The sequence below is a fragment of the Pseudophryne corroboree genome, chromosome 10 (assembly GCF_028390025.1).
Source record: "Pseudophryne corroboree isolate aPseCor3 chromosome 10, aPseCor3.hap2, whole genome shotgun sequence".
Taxonomy (NCBI): domain Eukaryota; kingdom Metazoa; phylum Chordata; class Amphibia; order Anura; family Myobatrachidae; genus Pseudophryne; species Pseudophryne corroboree.
In genome coordinates this window covers 256,787,329-256,804,055 of record NC_086453.1, presented here as the reverse complement: position 1 = coordinate 256,804,055, position 16,727 = coordinate 256,787,329, and the positions used below count along the sequence as shown (strand labels likewise).

The window sequence follows — 16,727 nt, the reverse complement described above, 5'->3', positions numbered from 1 at the left end:
ATCACACACTTCATTTTATTTTATCTGATTCAGGAAAAACTACAGGTAGTTTTTTCACTTCCACATAATACCCTTTTTTGTGGTACTTGTAGTATCAGAAATATGTAACAGCTCCTTCATTGCCCTTAACGTGTGGCCCTAATGAGGAATACGTTTGTTTATTCACCGTCGACACTGGATTCAGTGTCCGTGTCTGTGTCTGTGTCGACCGACTGAGGCAAATGGGCGTTTTTTATAAAAAAACCCTGACGGTGTTTCTGAGACGCCTGGACCGTTACTAATTGTTTGTCGGCCGTCTCATGTCGTCAACCGACCTTGCAGCGTGTTGACATTCTCACGTAATTCCCTAAATAAGCCATCCATTCCGGTGTCGACTCCCTAGAGAGTGACATCACCATTACAGGCAATTTCTCCGCCTCCTCCAGCATCGTCCTCATACATGTCGACACACACGTACCGACACACAGCACACACACCTGGAATGCTCTGACAGAGGACAGGACCCCACTAGCCCTTTGGAGAGACAGAGGGAGAGTTTGCCAGCACACACCAAAAACGCTATAATTACATAGGGACAACCTTATATAAGTGTTTCTCCCTAATAGCATCTTTATATATATATTTATATCGCCAATTTGTGCCCCCCCTCTCTGTTTAAACCCTGTTTCTGTAGTGCAGTGCAGGGGAGAGCCTGGGAGCCTTCTCTCCAGCCTTTCTGTGAGAGAAAAAATGGCGCTGTGTGCTGAGGAGATAGGCCCCGCCCCTTTTACGGCGGGCTCGTCTCCCGCTCTTTAGTGAAGTTTGGCAGGGGTTAAATATCTCCATATAGCCTCTGGGGGCTATATGTGAGGTATTTTTAGCCAGTATATAGGTTTACATTTGCCTCCCAGGGCGCCCCCCCCCAGCGCCCTGCACCCTCAGTGACAGCGTGTGAAGTGTGCTGAGAGGAAAATGGCGCACAGCTGCAGTGCTGTGCGCTACCTTTAGAAGACTGTCAGAGTCTTCAGCCGCCGATTCTGGACCTCTTCTAACTTCAGCATCTGCAAGGGGGCCGGCGGCGCGGCTCCGGTGACCATCCAGGCTGTACCTGTGATCGTCCCTCTGGAGCTAATGTCCAGTAGCCAAGAAGCCAATCCATCCTGCACGCAGGTGAGTTCACTTCTTCTCCCCTCAGTCCCTCGTTGCAGTGATCCTGTTGCCAGCAGGACTCACTGTAAAATAAAAAACCTAAGCTAAACTTTCTCTAAGCAGCTCTTTAGGAGAGCCACCTAGATTGCACCCTTCTCGGCCGGGCACAAAAATCTAACTGGAGTCTGGAGGAGGGTCATAGGGGGAGGAGCCAGTGCACACCACCTGATCTGGAAAAGCTTTACTTTTTGTGCCCTGTCTCCTGCGGAGCCGCTATTCCCCATGGTCCTTTCAGGAACCCCAGCATCCACTAGGACGATAGAGAAAAAAACACTTTGCAAGGGATAAATCCCCTGCAAAAACCAGGAGCGCTGTACCTATCAATTATCCCAAACAGTATTGATATATCACATTATTAAAAAAAAATTGTTTATTATTTTTATTATATACATACATATGCAGAGAATGCTGCAGCATATATTAAAATGGTTAATAACACATATTCCACATATAATTCAATTCCCTGAACGCTTAATATTATTCCTTCATAGATAACTTTCAAATAAGCATTTGGAACGCCACTCTACCTACATTATAGGTATACTACCAACAGAGGGAGCCTAATTATTAATACAAAGCACTTTAATACCTTGGAGTTGAAGTGATCTCAATGATGTGCGATAATCACTAATTTTATATTTATATTTTTTTCTTCTTTTTCAAAATGTGTGCACACATATAACTCAGCACTCTGAGTAATTCAGGACTCTATTATAAAGCTCAATCATTAAGCCTCTAGATATATAATTCATATAAGTTTTGGAATCAGCCATATATGTGGGAATCAAGTTATTAAATCCCACAAAATTCATTGAGAATTGTACATATGCGGGATTGGACATGTCCAATGGACTAATGCTTATTTGAAAGTTATCTATGAAGGAATAATATTAAGCGTTCAGGGAATTGAATTATATGTGGAATATGTGTTATTAACCTTTTTAATATATGCTGCAGCATTCTCTACATATATATGTATATAATAAAAATAATAAACAATTTTTTTTTTAATTTTAAGGATTAAGTGTATAATGTGATATATCAATACTGTTTGGGATAATTGATAGGTACAGCGCTCCTGGTTCTTGCAGGAGATTTACCCCTTGCAAAGTGTTTTTTTCTGGCTTTACAGAGGAGACAGAGGCCTGCAGTCCCGAAGATCAGCCCAGCTAGTAATGAAGATGGCGCCAAAATCTCTGTCAGGGAGTGAGGGAGAGTGAACTGCAGCTCCAGGGCGGGAACACCAGCAGTAGATGGCGCACGGAGCTCAGGGAGGGGCTACAGGTCAGCGCCTTATCCCCTATGCTGGTCCTCACCACCGGATACTGTGGAGCCTATACCAAACGGATTTTAGTAAATCCGACCTGTGTTCCCTTGTCCTGGTGGATATAGTGGGGTCCCTGTGCAGTCGAGTGTCCATGCCAGCGGCGTGGTCCATCTACCGGGACCACGACCGGATCACGATTACCGGCGGGTCCCACCAGGGGGACCCTCTTACCTCCTCCCTGATGTGCAGCCACGCGATCCTGGAGAGCGTGATTGGTGATGTGCCAGATGACCGGTGCGCCTCTGCTGCAAGTATGGGAGTATACAGCGCTGCTGGGGGAGGTGATGGAGCCGCAGCACAGAATGTCAGAATGACAGACAGTGTTGCGGCCCTCGACGTCTTCTTAAACAGCTCTTTTCAGGGCTGCCTAGCGCAGCCCCACCTGTTGGCTGTCTGCTCTGCAGGCACCAATTTACAATCTGAGCTCCAATGTCTGGAGGTGGGGTTATAGAGGCAGTGGTGCAATGCATCCTGGGAACAGTCAAAGCTTTAGCCTGTTGGTGCCTCAGATCAAGATCCAACTCTACACCCCGATGTTATTCCCTGTGGAATATCAGTTTTCCCTCGCTGCAGAAACATATTTTTTCCAGATACGGTGGTAATGTTTCAACGTAACCACTTTCCAGGCATGTACCATAGTGGAAATAACACTTGAGGGAAGACCCTTTTCTGGCTAGAATCTCCCTCTCAACTTCCAAGCCGTCAAACGTAGCCGCAGTAAGTCTGGATTGAAGAATGGTCCTTGCTGAAGAAGGTTCTTTAGAAACGGCAGAGGCCAGGGTTCTTCCAGGGACATGGTTAGGAGGTCTGCATACCAGACCTGCCGAGGCAAATCCGGGGCAATTAGAATTGCCTGAATGCTTTCCCTTTTGAGCCTTTTTAGAACTTTTGGAATGAGCGGGATTGGAGAAAACAGGTAAACAAACTGGAATCATCAGCGCGTCCACTACTATAGCCTGCAGATCCCTCGTTCTGGAAAAGTAACGGCGTAACTTCTTGTTGAGATGAGAAGCCATCAGGTCTATCTGCGGACACCCCCCACCGGTGAATCAATTGTTAAAACACCTGAGGATGAAGGCCCCATTCCCACGGATGGAGGTCGTGCCTGCTGAGGAAATCCGCTTCCCAGTTTTCAACTCATGGAATGAATAGGGCTGAGATGGCCCTTGCGTTAACCTCCGCACAGAGGAGTATTTTTGACACTTCTTGTATTGCTGCTCTGCTTTGTGTTCATCCCTGTCAGTTTATGTATGCCACCACCACCATGGCGTTGTCCGACTGAGCTTGGATAGCTTGATCCCGTAGAAGACAGGAAGCTTGTAGAAGGGCATTGTAAATTGCCCTGAGCTCCAGGACGTTGATCGGTAGTGCAGATTCCTGACTCGACCATTTCCCCTGGAAATGGGCACCCTGGATCACAGCCCCCCAACTCCGGAGGCTGGCATCCGTTGTCAGTAGAATCCATGACTGGGTACTGAAACTACGGCCTTCCACCAGGTGAGGAATTTGTAGCCACCATAACAGAAAAATTTGTGCTTTTGGCGATAGGGTTACACTCTGATGCATGTGTAGGTGAAACCCCGACCATATGTCCAACAGATCCAGTTGGAACGGACAGGCATGAAATCTGCCGTACTGGATTGCCTCGTATGAGGCTACCATCTTGACAAGTAAGTGAATGCAAAGATGTATTGAGACCTTACGGGGTCAGAGTACCGAGCGGACCATAGCCTGGATAGTCAAGGCCTTGTCCATTGGAAGAAACACCTTCTGAGACACCGTGTAAGGTGAGATTTCCGGAAACTCAGGATCCATCCATGATCCGTAAGCAGGCGAGTCGTTCGGTCGATGCTTTGTAGCAGATGTTCCCTGGACATTGCTTTTATCAGAAGATCGTCCAAATAGGGGACTACGTTGACTGTACTTATGCGCAGTTGCAGCATCATCTCCGCCATGACCTTTGTAAAGACCCGTGGAGCAGTGGAGAGACCAAAGGGTAAGGCCTGAAACTGGAAGTGGTTGTCCAATATGGCGAACCTGAGGTAAGCCTGATGAGGAGGCCACATGGGAATGTGCAGGTAAGCTTCCTTGACATCTAGGGACACTAGAAATTCCCCCTCCTCCAGGCTGGACACCACTGCCCGCTGGGACTCCATCTTGAATATGAACACCCACAGATATGGGTTTAGAGCCCTTAGATTCAAGATGGGCCACACTGAACCATCCGGTTTTTGTTCGACAAAAAGACTGGAGTAAAAACCCCTGTTGTGTAACGGAGAAGGTACTGGAACCACAACCCCCGTTTGGAAAAGCTTTTGAATGGCTTCTTACAAAGGTAACTCTTGCTATGGGTAAAGCTGGTAAGCCTGATTTGAAGAATCTGTGAGGAGGAAGTTCTTGAAATTCCAGCCGGTATCCCTGGGATATGATGTCCCTCATCCAAGGATCCCGGCAGGATTTCGCCCACACGTGGGCGAGCACCTACCTGAAAGTCGCCTTGTTGCTGGGGCCAACCGTCACGTGGAGGGCTTTGTGGCAGGGTGTTAGGTTCCTGGTGCTCAGAACAAGAGAGATGTTGCGTAGTGAGTCCAGAGCACCAGAACGTGACGCTGAAATAAGGTGTGGTGTGGAAATAGCACCTAGCACCCTACCTCCATTGTTTCACCCGTGTGGTCAGTTCACGCCTGAGTGACTATGGTTTCTTGGGCCCACGGCAGCCGTGTTTGGATGGCGGATTAGGTCTGCCCAACTCCGATGCCCCCAGGTCTTAGAGTGAGACAAGGCGTGAACCGAGACAGGATAATAACAAGGGGACCTCTAACTAAAGCAAACAGAAGGCTAGGGGCTACTAACAACCCTAAAACTAAATATATGTGCGGCACGCCGCCAAAAGAAAAGAACAACAAAGGAAATGCTGTCCACACGCCGACACAATACTGTTGTGTACCGGCGGTGACAGCATAAGCAGAACCCTCTGCAAAACACCAGTAACAAAATATAACCAAAGAATACTGCGGCCTAGGCCGACGGACGCGGCAAAGCCGCTACTCACGGAACCGGTACAAATACTGGCAAACGGACAGGAACCCCAATGCAGCTGACACAGACTCTCAGAACCGGAGGACAGGCAGAATCCCAAACGACAGACCGGTGGACACCAAGAAGCCAGACACTCGACCAGGCACAGACAAAGCCACAGGACTTCTGGACAGGAACGCTTCACGGCAGGACACGGGATCAGACACTGGAACCGACACAGGAACCGACACTGGAACCGACACTGGAAGCAGCTAGACAGACACTGCTAGATAGGAGCTCAGGAACTGGCAGGGACTAGCTCAGAACTCAAGAACTCTGGAAATATCACCAGCGTCTGTGAATTGCACTGGGCCAGAATATAACAGAGAGTTCTAATTAATTATGTCGTGCAGCTGCCCTGCTGCACAACTGAGAGGAGCAATTAACAGACAGGTGAGGCTGAACACATGGGAACAAGCTGCAATTACACAGACTCACCACCGGCAGCAAACAAGAGTCTTCTTAAACCAGAGCAACGAGAAATCCTGGCCTGCAAGACAACTATTAACATAAAATACGGAAAACAGGAATGAACCACTACCTGTGGTTCATAACACAGGGGATCCGGAGATCTGGTCCAGGGAGGCAGCAGCTGCTGGTTTCCGGGACTTACCGTGAGATCCTCTAGCAGCATTGGAGGCCCCTCTGACTCTGCCTCTGAATTTTGCCACACGAAAGGACTGCAAAGATGGCCCCGAGTAGGGACATCTAGCAGGTGGTGCAGCCCACGGCAGATAGGTAGACTTACCCGCCATCGCCTGAGATATCCACTTGTTCAACTCCTCTCCAAATAGGGCATATCCTGTAAAGGGAAGATTCTCTACCCCCTTTTTGGAATCAGCATCCTCTGACCACTGACGCAGCCACAAAGCTCTGCAGGCCTAGACCACCATAGCTGTTGTACGCCCTTTAATCTGACATAATTTCTTAACGGCCTCACTCATACAGTTTGCAGCATCCTGGATATGTTGCAGCAGTGTAATTATCTCCTCCTGAGGTAGAGAGTGAAACCCATTTATTATATTATCAGACCATTTTACCACTGCCCTTGAAATCCAACCACAAACTATAGTGGGGCGTTGAGCTACGCCCGCCGCCATATAAAATGATTTGAGAGTGGTCTCACTTTTACGGTCAGCTGGGTCTTTTAGAGATATAGCCCCAGGTACCCGCAGTACCAGCTTACGTGACAGCCTGGACAAAGAAGTATCTACTGACGGGGGATTTTCCCATACATTCCTGTCTTCAGCAGGAAAGGGAAAGGAGGATAACAACCTCTGAGGAGTTTTGATTTTTTTTGTCGCTCCTGGGGACAGAGAGCTATTCTCCTCCATATCAACTTCTGTTTCAGCTAATTCTGGAAATTCAGAATCAGACTTGAGCACCTGTGGAAGTGTGCGTTTATGTGAGACCAACAGAGGGGTCTGAGGAGTCTGTCTGTGGTTTGCAGCCTTAGCCATATTATCGACAGATTGTGTCGTTCTTGTCTAGCTGCAGCTAGCTCTGCATTTATATAATGAATCATGCCTTTAAATAATTCTAACCAGTCAGATGCCTGCATACTATTACCCTGAGAGGATAAGGAACATTGTTCACGCCGGAGAAACCCCTCAGATGAAGGTTTAAAGTTACATGAAGTACACATAGCCTTATCTGCAGGCATCTTGTTGCTGAGACACACAGAGTGAAGTGACAATACAGTGCAGTGACAACTCAACAGTAAAAACCGCGCACACCAGACAGCCCCTGGAGTGACACAGAGGATTGGGGCCAGCACACAATACCAGCAACACAATACACCGCTGTGTATACTCTGATTAATTTTGTCTAGTAGCAGCGTCGATACCGCTGATATGCTCCCCCCCCTACCTATAAACCCCTATCCGTTTGAAAGATAGACAGTGTCTAGTTAGACAGTCAATAGATAGACACCATATATTAGACAGACATTAGGTCGACAGGGTCAAAAGGTCGACATGTCAAAAGGTCGACATGGTCAAAAGGTCGACATGAAAATGGTCGACATAAAAAAGATAGACAAATGTTTTTTTTTTATGTAACATGTTTTTGGATTATTTCATACTTTCTCTATCCATGTCGGCATAGAGTTGGTTATAAACCTTGTGGCGAGCGCAGCGAGCCACCGCGTCCGAAGCGTGGCGAGCGAAGCGAGCCCCGCGAGGGTATGCCTTTCTACAATTGGGGGTCCCAGATGACAAAACTATCCACACAAACCACAAAAACGCAAAAAACATGGTATCTACCTTTTTCATGTCGACCATTTTCATGTCGACCTTTTCACCCTGTCGACCTTTTCACCTGTCGACCTTTTCCATGTTCACTTTTTGACCTTGTCGACCTTTTGACCCTGTCGACCTAATGTCCGTCTAACATATGGTGTCTATCTACTGACTGTCTAACTAGACACTATCTATCTTTCATACCGGAACCCTATAAACCCCCTGGTACCAGTACAATAGTAGGTTCAGCCGGGTCTGTGTGGAGGAGCAGCGTCTATGCAGCCTTTCAATCCGCAGCAGCAGGAAATGGCGCCTTTCCCGCCTCTGGTCCCGCTCTCCGGGAAACCCCACCCCTATATAATGGCGCGCGGTCCCTGACATGATTATACCGGCATAATATTGTATGAGGAGCGCAATGACCCCTTGTAATGTGTACACATATGGAAGTTTAATAACCCCCTGTTTTGCCAGTGAGGTCCGCAGCGGTCACCGCAGCTCGTGGCCCGTGACCGCCGTTCCTGTTATGCCGCCACTTGTCACCGGGTACCTGCTAATTGGGACCCCGGTGTTAACACTCACCGCACATGCATCTCTTCTGTTAGGGGGTGGAGGCTAACTGCCAGCACACACAGTGTGGTATGTGAAACAGCGCCTCAGGAGCTTAATGTCCTGTCAGCTGGGATTACGAACCATTAATCCTAGGGAGGTTGGTTCGGTCCCGTCCCGTCCCGTTCCCCCCCCCCTCCCCCCAAGTCACACAAAACAGGTACTACCAGTCAGGCCCGGCGCTACCCGCTCAGCAAAGGGATGCAAAGCAGGTAGGCGCCTGATTGGAGAGGCGCCTTCTTGCTCTGCATCCCTGTGCTGCGCTGCCCTGGGCCTGGCCTGTCCCCCTACTGCTGCCGCCTGCAAATGCAAACTGACAGGCAGCAGCGCCGTCCGTTTAAAGCCCTCCCTCCTTCCCTACAGAGGCATGATGAGCGGATGGAAGATGGGCGGAGCTACACGAACTAAAGGGGGCGGGGTTACACGAACGAAAAGGGGCGGGGCTAAACGGGATCCCCAAGCTGAGGCAGATCCCTTCCCTCCAACCAGCCTGTGATACTGTCTGTAAGTGGATGGAAAAAAGGTGAGAGAAAGTGTGTGTATGTACTGTGTGTATGTACTGTCTGTATATATGTATATGTGTGTATGTATGTGTATATGTATGTGTGTATGTATGTATATGTGTTTGTGTGTGTATAAGTTTCACTTCTGCAGCCTGGGGGAGTGCATGGGCCAGCTGAGGGATCTGCACAGTGCTCAGATAAGTAAAGTACGTGTTTCACGTATTACACAGTCCATTTCACGCTTGTACATGTGGGGGAAACTTAAACTAGCATTTTAGCACTTTACCTGAGTATGGGGTTGCAGTTGCAGCAGGATTATCATACAACTCCGATTCCGCCCTATAAACAAGTTGATGACTAAACTGCATGATGAATGAACTGCATGATGAATGAACTGCATGATGAATGAACGCCTCTATTTTCGGCCTATCCAGCATCCAGGTGGTATAAACAACAAACTTCGTATAAATCAATAAATCCCTACTGTATAAAGTCTGCTTATAATGCAGAGAACAGGGTGCAGGACACCTCCACCACAAGTTGGTATCAAGCTGCAAGCGCTTACAATCCCTTACTCATGCAGTATTTACCAGTTACTGGTAAACATAAGCAGAGTGAGGGAAGAATCTGTATAGATGTACGTTACAATGTCACACATCGGCTGATACAGTCACTTGTCTAAACTCGGCTCAGTTTGCCAATTGGGCTAAATAGTTGAATCATGTCTGGTTTTGCTGTGGCCTGTTAGTACACAGATGGATGATGACATGATAGATGATAATAGTCATCTTTCACCTGCATTTGCTAATATGCTCTATAAGGATCCTACTGTCACACATCGAGGACCAAAGCCCCCTTCCAGGGCCTGGCGGTGCCATCTAACTGCTATACTTTTTCCTCCTGACCTTTCTTTCCCAGATACCAGAACATTGGCTCCTGGTGCCGTTGCATTCTGCATTTGCAGGGGGTCAGGCCAGGCTCAGGGCAGCGCAGCACAGGGATGCAGAGCAGGAAGGCTCCTCTCCAATCAGGCGCCTACTTGCTTTGCATCTCTTTGCTGAGCAGGTAGCGCAGGGCCTGTCTGCAGGCATTAACGGAAGATGGCTGAGGTGGAACTTTCGCCGCAGCAGCCAGTGCAATGCATGGTGCCCACAGCACTTGGGGGCCCTCAACCAGTGGCTCAGTCAGCAGGACTAATAACGTTGAGCTGCTGCAAGGAGAAAGGTGGTCTCCTCCCCTCCCTGACCTGCCCCTCCTGTCACCAGGCCCGGCATAACACGCTCAGCGAAGGGATGCAAAGCACAGAGCACTGGGCTGGAGAGGCGCTGTCCCTGATCAGCATCCCTGCTGCTGTGCACTTGTCACACTGTAGCGTCCTGGCGTCGGCTACCTTACTCCCTCTTCTCATTGCGTCTCCGGCAACGAGAAGCGGCTCTTCTTCACCGGTCCACACGGCTCTCTTCTCTGGTGAGGTCACGGTCTCCCTCCCCTCTCCTCCCCACCTCTTAATTAATTGTTCAGCACCACACTGCACCCGTCCCCTCCTGTGGACGGTATGTATAATTATGTATAATGTATATGTAATGTATGTATAATTATTTATAATGTATGTGTAATGTATGTATGAAAGTTTTTTGTTTTTACTTTACTAATAGCAGTGTGCCGACCAAAGGCATCATGGCACCCCCCCACTCACAAGCTTGCCGCTGGTTAATGTGTCCCCCCATGCTGCCGATTAATGCGCCCTCGAGGCGCCCGGTCACGTGTCGTTCATGTGCCATGTAGTGTCTCCACGCTTCTCCTGACGACTCCCCGGTATGAGGCTCCTGGAGCACAGGAGAGCTGCTCTGTTGATGGGACTTGTGAGGAGATGGAGGAGCAGGACACGACGGGAGCTCTAATCACACTTGCTCTGGCTATCTGTCTTAGCGCCGCGGCTCCTGTCCACAGAGGGAACAACGGCGGTCGGGACCCGGGAGCTGTGGGGAGCAGGTGACATTCTTGTTTAACTTAGCGAGCGAGAGCGAGTACCTTTCACTACCATCCTGCCCCCCCTGCTCCGCACCACTGCTCCCATCCTGCCCCCCTGCTCTGCACCACTGCTCCTATCCTGCTCCGCACCACTACTCCCATCTTGCCCCCTCCTGCTGCGCACCATTGCTCCCATCCTGCCCCCTCCTGCTCCCATCCTGTCCCCTCCTGCTCCTCACCACTGATCTTATCCTGCCCCCTCCGGATTGGCTGCAGGTCAACGGCGGATTTGAAATAGTGGCGCTGTGGTCATAGGAGCCGCAGTGCCGCCAACCACAGCTTCCTCCTCCTTGCGCCCTGCCGCCGCCCTCAGTCCTTCTCTGCACTTCCGTACCATGCCGACCACAGCCTCCTAATACACCGCACCGCAGACCACAGCATCCTCAGCACCGCCGCTGCTAAATAGGTAATCTTACCCTGCTGCCTTTCTCTCTCCCTAGCCCCTACTGTATGCCCTTACTATCCCTCTCTCTGTCACGCTGCCTGTCCCTATGTCCCTGCTGTCACTTTCCCTCCTTCTGTCCCTATGTCCCTGCTGTCACTTTCCCTCCTTCTGTCCCTATGTCCCTGCTGTCACTTTCCCTCTCTCTCTCCCTGTCCCTGCTGTCACTCTCCCTGAATTTTGTCTCCATATGGCATCATTTGAATTTCGGCTCATTCTCTGTGCTATAATGTGAATTTTGGCTCATTCTGTGTGCTATAATGTGAATTTCGGCTCATGCTGTGTGCTATAATGTGAATTTCGGCTCATTCAGTGTGCTATAATGTGAATTTCGGCTCATTCTGTGTGCTATAATGTGAATTTAGGCTCATTCTATGTGCTATTATTTGAATTTCGTCTCATACCGTGTGGTATACTGGGAATTTCGGCTCATGCTGTGTGCTATAATGTGAATTTCGGCTCATTCTGTGTGCTATAATGTGAATTTAGGCTCATTCTATGTGCTATTATTTGAATTTCGTCTCATACCGTGTGGTATACTGGGAATTTTGGCTCATTCTGTGTGCTATAATGTGAATTTCAGCTCATACCGTGTGGTATAATGTGAATTTCGGGTCCTACCGTGTGCTATAATGTGAATTTCGGCTCATTCTGTGTGCTATAATGTGAATTTCGTCTCATTCTATGTGCGGTAAAATGTGAATAAGATTGTGCTACTGTGTGACATAATTTTAATTGGGGGTACTGTTGTGTGGTCACACCCCGTGGGAAACCATAATCCTTTTTTGCTGCCTCCGACGCACGCTCTCATTTTATTAACTACCGTATGAGAGGGAGGGCGCAAATTTATAGTTTGCAGGGGGGCGCCGAACACCCTAGCACCGGCCCTGCTACCAGTACTACCTGAAAACAACAAACTAAAATAAAGATTTGCAGAAAACTCTCTGGAGATCCAGAGGAATGCACCCGGCTGCTTGGGCACATTTTTCTAAACTGAGTCTGGTAGAAGGGGCATAGAGGGGAGGAGCCAGCACACACTAAAGGTTTCTTAAAGTGTCAGGCACCAGTGGACCAGATCTATACCCCACGGTACTAAAGTTCATTCCCCAGTATCCACTAGGACGTTATAGAAAAAAAACTTATAATTTGGAAACCCTTCTTGTAGTTTCAGTCCTGAATTTAAAAAAAAAAAGTTTTCAATAGTACTACACTGTATCGTTCAGCTGGGACTCAAAAGCCCAGCACAGATGGCAGGCAATGAGCTGCACGGCACAAGAACTGTATAGTGTAGGGTTGTTGCAAGAACAAGGAGCATCGCAACTACCATGCAATGCGAACCCAGCGTGAAATAAAAACACCCACAATCACATACAGGGCCGAGTGTGTAGCTACCATAGGTGCATGGATTGCAGCTGCTATGGGGCCCAGAGCTGAGAGGGGCCCATCTTACCTGACAAAGTTACAAGTGTTATATATATTTTTCCTCATTGGGTGATACATTGAGGTACTTACACAGTTTTGCCTTAGGGCCTACAATATATCAAGCTATGCCCATGGACCTGCTCATTGTAATGTGATAAAAACTGAACAGGAGGGAACACTATATTGTTACATAATATGAAGTGGGGCGCTGTAATATGCATAATATAACCTGGAGATAAATTCATTATTCCCCAGGGAACTTTACCTTCCAGTCCGGGATCCCATGTGGACATTATTCAGCAGCTACATCTTAATTTATCTCTCAGTTTTTCATATGCCCAATTTGCATGTTTTTTAAAATAAGCATTATGGTACACATGTTTTGTATTAAATAAATTTATATTTATATATTTTTTATTCATCCATGTTATTTATTAACATTGGAGAAACACTAACGAGCGCCAGTTCTCTCTTTTTCTGTGCTGTAGAAGGGTGGTCTTCAGTTTGCTGGTTGTCGGGATCCCGGTGCAGAGTATACCGGCGTCGGAATCCCGATAGCCGGCATACTGACACTTTTTCTCCCTCTTGGGGGTCCATGACCCCCCTGGAGGGAGACACCATGCCAGCAGCGTGGCGAGCGCAGCGAGCCCGCAAGGGGCTCATTAGCATTCGGGCCAGCTGTCGGTATGCGGCGGTCGGGATATCGGCGCCGGTATGCTTCTACAGGGGTGTAGTAGGGTATGTATTGGGACAGGTGCAAACTTCACAATGTTGCTATGGGGCCCACAAAGTAGTACTGGCTACACCCCTGTGTAGGAAGTTTGCAGTAGGTGCATGTTACATAAGCCAGGAGTCTGACCTATAGTCAGCACTAGCTGTATTGGGCTGAGCCCTCACACACTGTATAACAGCCGCGATATAAATTACAGCCAGGTATTACTGTACAGAGACCCGGCGAGTGACGTCACTTACCAGTCGCCCGCAGCGCCCGGCTACTTAACAACACTCTCATCTTCCACAATCCGGCCACAACACAGGACCCTGGCTAACACAGAGCTCTAGGTGGGGCGGCCATTGGCTGATGCAGCCGTCAGTCATTTGCTTTCTCCCGCTGATTGGCGCTTGCATGTACTTGTGTAACTATTGCTGCTATAGTACAGCCTCCGGGCTAAAGGTTCAATTTAGAATTGACGTACACAACAGTTACGTATGGTTTACAAAACTAGAGTGAAATACGGTATGCGATCTGTACATTAGATTAGATCAGTGCTTTAATGGCAATAATGAGAAGGAATGATAGTTTACCATTACTGTAGCATACGTCCCAACATGACCCTCTCTAGGAGGGACACAATGCTCTACTTCTGGACTTTTCTCTTAATTTATGATTGCCGGCACCTGTATTGAACAGGTTAATGGATAAGAAAGGTGTTGCAGCACAGGTGATGGCAATCATATATTAAGAGAAAAGTCCAGGAGCAGAGCATTCTGTCCCTCCTGGAGAGGGTCATGTCGGGAGGTATGCTGTAGCAACTCAACTGCTCCTGCAGTGTCACATAATTCAGGGGACAGTCCTGGGTTTTTGAAGATTTGTCTCAAAACACAAAAAAATGCAAATTTCGTGTGAAAAGCAGTGCAAGCTCATAATCGGATTGCAAATGGAATTCGAACCTCAAGTTCCCTTTGAGAACAGCTCACAAAAGTCGCACCTGAGGGAAATGGCGGATTGGGATGTTTATTGGGATATTTATTAAAGCAGCCTTAATCTAGGTGTGGTCTGATGAGGGGGTGGGTTCTGTTGAGGGGGCGGGATCCCACTTCATAGGGCCTGACTGTACGCAATTGCGGCCTTTCTTGTGCCTTTTGCTGCAGACTAGGGGCGGATTGGGAACTAAAAGTTTTGTAGAATGGACCGACATGGGCAGCACAAGAGGTATAACATATCGGGTAGCCATGGCAGCATCACTGGATGGCAGAGTTGCTGTACTCAGGGCCGGTTATAGCAGTGCCGTTACTAGACATTTTAGCACTGTGTGCAAGAAACGGCCTCTGCGCCCCCCCCCCCCTCTATGTAAAACAGGGGCAGTGCGCGGCGTAGGCGCGCAAAAAATATATAGGGGCATGGCAGACAGAGTCCTCTTTTTTTATACATTATGGTAGACAGTCCCCCTTTTTACACATTACAGCAGCAAGTCCCCATTTTTACACATTACGGCAGACAGAGTCCCCCTTTTACACATTACGGTAGACAGCGTCCCCTTTTTACACATTACGGCAAACAGCGTCCCCTTTTTTACAAATTACTGCAGCCAGTCCCCCTTTTTACACCTTACGGCAGCCAGTCCCCCTTTTTACACATTACGGCAGACAGCATCCCCCTTTTTACACATTACGGCAGCCAGTCGCCCTTTTTACACAGTACAGCAGCGAGTCCCCCTTTTTACACATTACGGCAGACAGCATCCCCTTTTTACACATTACGGTAGAGAGCGTCCCCTTATCACACATTACGGCAGACTGCGTCCCGCTTTTTACACATTACGGCAGACAGCGTCCCCTTATTACACATTACGGCAGACAGCGTCCACTTTTTACACATTACGGCAGACGGCGTGCCCTTATTACACATTACGGTAGACGGCGTCCCCTTATTACACATTACGGCAGACAGCGTGCCCTTATTACACATTACGGCAGACAGCGTGCCCTTATTACACAGTACGGTAGACAGCGCCCCCTTTTTTACACATTAAGGCAGACAGCGTGCCCTTATTACACATTACGGTAGACAGCGTCCCCTGTTTTACACATTACGGCAGACAGCGTCCCCATATTACACATTACGGCAGACAGCGTCCCCATATTACACATTACGGCAGACAGCGTCCCCTTATTACACATTATGGCAGACAGTCCCTACACACACACACACACACACACACACAGCCTGTCACCTCCAGTCACACCACACACACAGCCTGTCACCTCCAGTCACACCACACACACACACACAGCCTGTCACCTCCAGTCACACCACACACACACACACATCCTCCCCCCCTACCCTCCCCTCCCGCCAACTTTACCTCCAGGAGAGACGGACGCAGAGTGAGAGACCAAACAGCAAAGTTGGGGGCGTGGCCTAATCGCGGACCCGTGACCACGTCCCCTTTCCGCACCGATAGGCGGCCTTGGAGACGAGGAGGCGCAGGACGGACTGGACATATGGCAATCACTTCCAGCGTCCTGATCCGCCGCTGCAGGTACAGTGCTTCTGCAGACAAGCACTGAGCAGCGCGGACCTGCAGGTGTTGCCGGCGGTCCTGCGCCCTCAGTGCACATGCGCTGTGTGCCAGGCACAGCCGGCACACACCTAGTTACGGCACTGGGTTATAGGCCTGGTGGTGCCCAGGGCGAAAGTTTCCTATGGCGCACCCCCCCCCCCCCCGACAGGTAAAACAGGGTTAGTGCGCGCCAATGGCGCGTGCCCAGAAAATAGGGGCGTGGCTTCACAGGGAAGGGGCGTGGCCACAGTTATGCCCTCTGTAGCTGTGCCCCAGTAGATCTGCCCACTGTAGTTGTGCCCCCTGTAACTGTGCCCCCTGTAGTTGTACCCCTTGTAGTTGTGCCCCCAGTAGATTTGCCCCCCAGTAGATGTGCACCCAGTAGCTTTGCCCCCAGTAGTTGTGCCCCCTGTAGTTGTGCCCTTACTAGCACCACTTACAAACACACACAAAAAAAAATACCAGCCCCGCTCCTGCTTCCCAACCTCTGCTGCTGTCTCTGGCCGCCTGTCGCTCGCTCCTCTGATCTATGGGAGAGACGTCATGACGTCTCTCCCATAGCACCGCACAGACACTAGAGGTCAATTAGGACCTCTACCATCTGCG

At 49.1% G+C, this 16,727-nt stretch overlaps 1 protein-coding gene across 1 annotated transcript in view; it reads right to left on the bottom strand.

The window, feature by feature from the left end:
* The window catches only part of LOC134966452 (carotenoid-cleaving dioxygenase, mitochondrial-like), a 189,436-nt gene extending 175,508 nt beyond the window's left edge, over positions 1-13,928 (bottom strand). The window contains exon 1 of the mRNA XM_063943205.1: positions 13,810-13,928. Within this exon, the coding sequence (XP_063799275.1) occupies positions 13,810-13,849 (40 nt within the window). The 5' untranslated portion in view covers positions 13,850-13,928. The remainder of the gene's footprint in view (positions 1-13,809) is intronic.
* Between the last annotated feature and the right edge of the window lie 2,799 nt (positions 13,929-16,727).